The sequence below is a fragment of the Gossypium arboreum genome, chromosome 1 (genome assembly GCF_025698485.1).
Source record: "Gossypium arboreum isolate Shixiya-1 chromosome 1, ASM2569848v2, whole genome shotgun sequence".
Classification (NCBI taxonomy): domain Eukaryota; kingdom Viridiplantae; phylum Streptophyta; class Magnoliopsida; order Malvales; family Malvaceae; genus Gossypium; species Gossypium arboreum.
This window is the reverse complement of record NC_069070.1, coordinates 3,406,281-3,412,280: the sequence shown is the minus strand read 5'-3', so window position 1 is coordinate 3,412,280 and position 6,000 is coordinate 3,406,281. Positions and strand designations below refer to the sequence as shown.

The following is a 6,000-nucleotide window of genomic DNA, read 5'->3' as shown; positions in this document are numbered from 1 at the left end:
AAGTACAAGGGCTTCCCTGATACTTTTACCACCATAATCTAGTTTTCTTACGTCTCTTTGTAATTTTCGGACAACTTATGTTCAAATTTGAGAGTAAATTCTTTTATTTCAATTTGGCATAGTTTCATCTCTTTATCTAAACTTATTATATTTTCAAGTTCAAATTTGAGATTTAATTTTTTTTTTTTTGATTTAGCATAATTTCATCTCTTATTTAAACTTATTATAGTGCCCTTATTGCATTAGTGTCAAGGGTTAATCAAGTACCAACTCAATTAGGAAAAGATGAAAATACATCTGCTTTACAAAGAAAATTGCACTATTTTGAAAGTGTTTCTATCATTTTATATCTCTTATATAGAAAAATACACATAATAAGATTTGAACACATGTTTCTTTAGCCGAAGAGGGCCTTGGTCCCCCAAAATTTTTGAAAATTCTCACCAAAACCCTCAAAGTTCTTAAAAATTTTAGTTAGGCCCCACAAAACTTATTGCCAAGAGCCACCACTGTTCTTTAGTTTGCCACATTTATACATTACCATTAAACTAAGGCCTCATTTATTATTTAAATCAAATTTTTTATAAATATATTTGTTATAAAATTTTGTTATTCACCCACATCGTAAGTGTGCTATAATATAGTTTTCATAATCTTATTAGTTAATCTAAATAAATAACTACGAAAGTTGTTCGTTAAAATATTGGTGTGAATTTTTTAAAACACCATTTTCAATTCATCATTGAGAGGTTAAACTTTTGAGTTCGAATAAGTGTTTTAAAAAGTCAACATTTTAATTGAAATAGTTAACATTATTAATTATTTGAATTAATTAATTACATTAAAGTAGAGATTAAATTATGTCAAATTAAAGTATAAAACTAAATTCAAAATTTTAACATAATAGAGGACCAAAATCATAATTTGATTAAATTTATAATAATATCTTCATATATAACCTCCAAATTCATAAGGTTAAATTTTATAACCCTATAATATATATATTATCATTTCCAGTTAATTGGTTAAGTCGATTAGTTACCTAGTTTCAAATTGAATTAATCGATAACCAAAATTTCAAAAAACTTTTAATCGACCTCGATCGAATTAAATTTAGTGGCGAATCGATGAACTAGATTAATTCAATTTGATCAGTTAATTCGGTTAAAACTGAAAAATGCGCACCCCTAAACAAATCTCATAATTATATTTACAACGGTGATTCTAATTCAAGTTATTCCTAAGAAAAGTAAACACTCAGTCAGTAGGCCACAAGTTGGAGTTTGAAATTCCACGAGTTTTTCTCTACAAACAATATTTGGAAAAGATTGTTTATTGTCTTCTCTTCCCTAAAACTATATATACATGTATGTTTTACGAATAATTTTATTTTATGCTTATCTTCTTTTTACTATATTTAAGATTTTGATTAAGTTAGTGTCATCCATAAACCGATTTCCAACTTAGTTATAATTTATAAAGTTACCAAAATTTATTATTTTAAAAAGTAAAAATATTATTTTAAGGCAAAATAACCTTTTAATATGAAATCTAAAAAAAAACTTGCACTTTTTTGTGCAATTCGGATATGAAGTAAATCTTAGTATTTGAAATTTAACCGACATCGTTTTTTTCTTCAAAATACCAAAGTAACAAATAAAAAATAAACCCATTATTATAAATCAAGTTATTAAATATTTTAAACAAATCTTGATATTCAAACTTTCTATTATCTAATAAAAACATAAATTCCTAATAATAAACCAAAATCGCCTATATGATTAATTACAAATACTTTTTGACAAGTATTTACTGTTATGAGTCATGTGAACCAAAAACCTATTAATAAATAAGAATACATTCCAATTGAAAAAATATTAACAAATAAAAACTGAACCTCAATATTAAAAATCAAATTATTAAATATTTTGAACAAATCTTGAAATTTGAAACTTCCCATTATCCAATTAAAATCGAAGTTTCCTAATAATAAACCGAAACTGCATATCGAATTAGTTACAAATACTTTTTGACAAGCGTTTGCCACCGTGAGTCATGTGAACCGAAAACCTATCAATAAATAAGAAAACATTCCAATAAAAGACCTATTACCAAATGAAAAAAATAACCTCATTATTGTAAATCACATTATTAAATATTTCAAACAAATCTTGAAATTTAAAACTTCCCATTATCCAATAAAAACCTAAAATCCTTAACAATAACGCAAAACCGCCTATCTGATTAATTATAAATACTTTTTGACAGGCGTTTGCCACTGCAAGTCACGTGAACCCAAAACCTATTAATAAATAAGAATACATTCCAATTTATTCCCCCAACAATATAATTTTTTTTTTCAAATTCGAATTAGTAATTAATCCCAACATTGAAGTATTGAACAAACTTATATTAGGATAACGAGATTTGAAGCTAAAACATCACAATGTTTAACATCTCAATTTTACCATTTCAATCGAACATATTAAGTTGATATATTGAATTTTTAAAATTTTGTTAGATAAAATTTTCACCCACATTATAAATATACCATAATCTAGTTTTTTCTTTGTCTCTTTGTAATTTTCAAATAATTCAAAATATTATAATGAAATCATGTAACACGAAGGTCAAATTCTAATTTTAGTCCCTTTATTATGTTCAATTTGAGATTTAATTCTTTTATTTTGATTTGGCATAATTTCTTCTCTTTGTCTATACACTTATTATAAAATTTCCGATTAAGTTGGTGTGACGGATTAATAGAGTACCAACTCAATTAGAAAAAAAGACGAAAATACCTTCATTTTACAAAGTAAATTGTACTATTTTGAGAGTGTTTTTTTCATTTTATATCTTTTGTATAAAAAAATAGAAAAATATACATATAATAATATTTGAACACATGCTTCTTTTATTTTTCACATTTATACTTGATGATACAATGATACAATAAGGAAGGAGTATGGAGGTGCATGTGGTAGTGTCAATGGAGGTCAGTTCACCCAATCAAGGCGGAGAGTTGGAGGCTATAAAGAGTGGAAAATGGGGAGAGTTTAAGGTGGAGTGCTGAGAGTAAAAGGGCAGAGTTAGGCTAGTATATTTTAGAATCAATCCCCTCTTCAGGGGTTTCATGGAGGATAGTATTAACGTGTTGGACTTGCCATCAAGCTATCATTGCGAGATGTATGAGGTGGATGTCTTTATTGGGATAAGAATGTCTATGATAGGACAAATCCTGACACTCACTCTTATTCGATGGTACATGAGGTTTGGTGACCAAAGAGATCACACTCTTAACAGAAGGTCGAGTGCTTGGAAGAACAAATAAATAACTTTCTTGAATGACTACCTTCCGCTTGTTTGGATGATTAAGACGGGAGGTGAAGCCTCTAGTAACTTTCAAGGTCCGGTGGAGTTTATCCTTCAGGTGGTCTTTCGGCTTGCTACGTGTTTTCATTTGTGGGGGAAAAATAGCAATGCTTTACCATTAAATTAAGGCTTAATTTATTGTTTATATTAATTTTTATAAAATATATTTGTGCGTTAATACAAATAAATAATTGTGGAAATTCTTTCAAATAAAACGTCGATGAGAAATTTTAAAAAAACACTGTTGTCAACTTATCATTACAATGTGAAACATTTTAAGTTCAAATAAGTGTTTTTAATTAATTACATTATATGAAAAATTAAAGTATAATGACTAATTTCAAAATTTTATCATAATAAAAGGACTAAAACCATAATTTGATCAAATTTATAATAATATCATTTCATATATAACCCCTAAAATTCAGAAGGTTAAATTTTATGACCGACAGGTGTACGGCCAGCCAGTCACTTCCACTACTCTCTCTTCATTCATTCATTTTTTTTTTTAACTCTATTTATAATGATTGTTATTAACTTTTTATTTTAATTATAAACCACACACGCAAAAAAAAAAAAGGGAAACCAACTTGTTCAAGAAACAATTAAAATGGCAGATTCACAGATTTTTAATTGAAGAATCCAAGTTTATCTCATTTTGGGTTTTCATTTCTTTGGTTTCCAGGTTCTTCTTCATTATTCCTTTCCTCCTTTGAGTTGTTTTAATTATAATAATTGCATATTTTTTCCATTTATGTATTTTTATTCGACTTTTTATTTTCTGGGTTTGTTTTTTCGTTTATTGCTTTCTATAATTGTTCTCCTGTTTTGGTTTGTGAATTTGGGTTTTTTGGGTTATGCTTAGTTTGACTTGAAGGGTATGTTTGGAGGTAGTTTGCTTGATGATAAAGTTGGATTATTTATTTATTTATTTATTGTGAGACAATTTGTTTTATTCTTTACCCTTTTATGGTCAAAGAGAATCATTTGAGAACTTGGTTTTTGCAGCTTTTTTTTACTTCAATCTTTTGGTGTTTTTTGTTGGATGTTGATGTGTGAATTGTGGTGCAAATTCGAGGAAAGTTGAATTTTCTTTTCGGTTCTTTAATTTTCCTTTGCTGTTCATTTGATTGGATTTGTGTGGACTTTTCTGCAAATAATTTAGAAGGATCGGATTTTAATAGAGGAATTTGTAAAAGTTATAGTTTTGGTTGAAAATGGCAGTGATGGAGTCAATTGCAACGACATCTCTTCTTGGTCATAGTCCTTTGCATGGTAGAGTTTCTGTCAGGGACATTTCCGGCAAACAGAAACCAATCAGTTATCGAGTCCGAGTTACAGAATTTACCGGCAGAAGAATTGTTGTGTCGCCTCTTTTACCGAGGTTGAAAGCCGATAGGTTAGTTAATTTAGGGGTAGAGGCTCGTGCGATAGAGCTGACGAAGGAGGTGCATGCGTATAGAGAAGAAGAAAGATCTCCTAAGAATTGGAAGGATGAAATTGAGGCTGGTATAGTTCAAAAACCCGAGTTGTGGCCCCCGGAAAATAGAGCCGATAAGCCTTCCTTGCGTAATCCCAGGCTTCGTCATGAAAGGATGGGTTGTGGTTGGATAGCAGCTATTTTCGAATGGGAAGGAGTTATAATTAAAGATAACCCCGAGCTCGAGAAGCAAGCATGGTTGAGTCTTGCTGAAGAAGAAGGCCGATCCCCTATTCCAGCCTTTATGCTGAGAAGAATAGAAGGGACGAAGAATGAGCAAGCGATTTCTGAAATCTTGTGTTGGTCTAGAGACCCGGCATCGGTTAAAAGAATGGCCGCAAGGAAAGAAGAAATTTACCAATCATTACAAGGTGGGGTGTATAGATTTTGTGATGGATCTAGTGAGTTTGTGGATATTTTGATGCATTACAATATTCCAATGGCTTTGGTTTCGACTCGACCAAGAAAAACTCTAGAGGCTGCAATGAGAACAATCGGCATCGAAGAGTGCTTCAGTGCCATTGTGGCAGCAGAGGACGTATGTCGAGGAAAACCCGATCCAGAAATGTTTCTATACGCTGCACAACTTCTAGAATTCATTGCAGAGCGGTGCATTGTATTCGGAAACTCTAACCAGACCGTTGAGGCAGCTCATGAGGCACGGATGAAGTGCGTTGCTGTTGCTAACAAGCATCTTGTCTATGAGCTCAGGGCTGCAGACTTGGTGGTAAGACGTTTAGACGAGCTTTCTATTGTCGATTTAAAGAACCTTGCAGATATAGAGTCACCTGAATTCGGATCCGGAGAACCAATCCCGGAGATGGAGATAGAGGAGGAACATGATGAACCGCCCACATCAACAGCAATTGATGATGGTATTTTCTGGTAGCCCCCTGAAAGAACTGTAAACTTTTTTTCAATGTTCTTCATATGATTCTTGATGATAATTTGTTCCATTTATTGTATAGCCAAAAAGGAGCAAAAAACATAAAGAAAATATAAAAAAAATGGTGGTCTGCATTGGACAACCACATGATTTATTTACCCATAGATGTATAGTTGTATCATATACATGCTTACTTTTCAATTTTCTAGTTATAAAAGGTAAGATTTCGTATTTTTGCTTGGTTTAATTTAGATTGGGTTAA

General features: G+C 30.7%; 1 protein-coding gene across 2 annotated transcripts; it reads left to right on the top strand.

Moving 5' to 3' along the window:
• The first annotated feature begins 3,906 nt into the window (after window positions 1-3,906).
• LOC108480676 (5-amino-6-(5-phospho-D-ribitylamino)uracil phosphatase, chloroplastic-like) lies at window positions 3,907-5,969 on the top strand. 2 transcript variants are annotated; one of them, XM_017783751.2, is made up of 2 exons: window positions 3,907-4,057; window positions 4,597-5,969. In XM_017783751.2, exon 2 carries the CDS (start codon window positions 4,599-4,601, stop codon window positions 5,739-5,741), a length of 1,143 nt encoding a protein of 380 aa, XP_017639240.1. In that variant the 5' UTR covers window positions 3,907-4,057; window positions 4,597-4,598; the 3' UTR covers window positions 5,742-5,969. The 2 variants fall into 2 exon arrangements, with proteins under 2 accessions (XP_017639240.1, XP_017639239.1); XM_017783750.2 differs by having other exon boundaries at window positions 3,909-4,057; window positions 4,381-5,969.
• The last annotated feature ends 31 nt before the right edge of the window (window positions 5,970-6,000 follow it).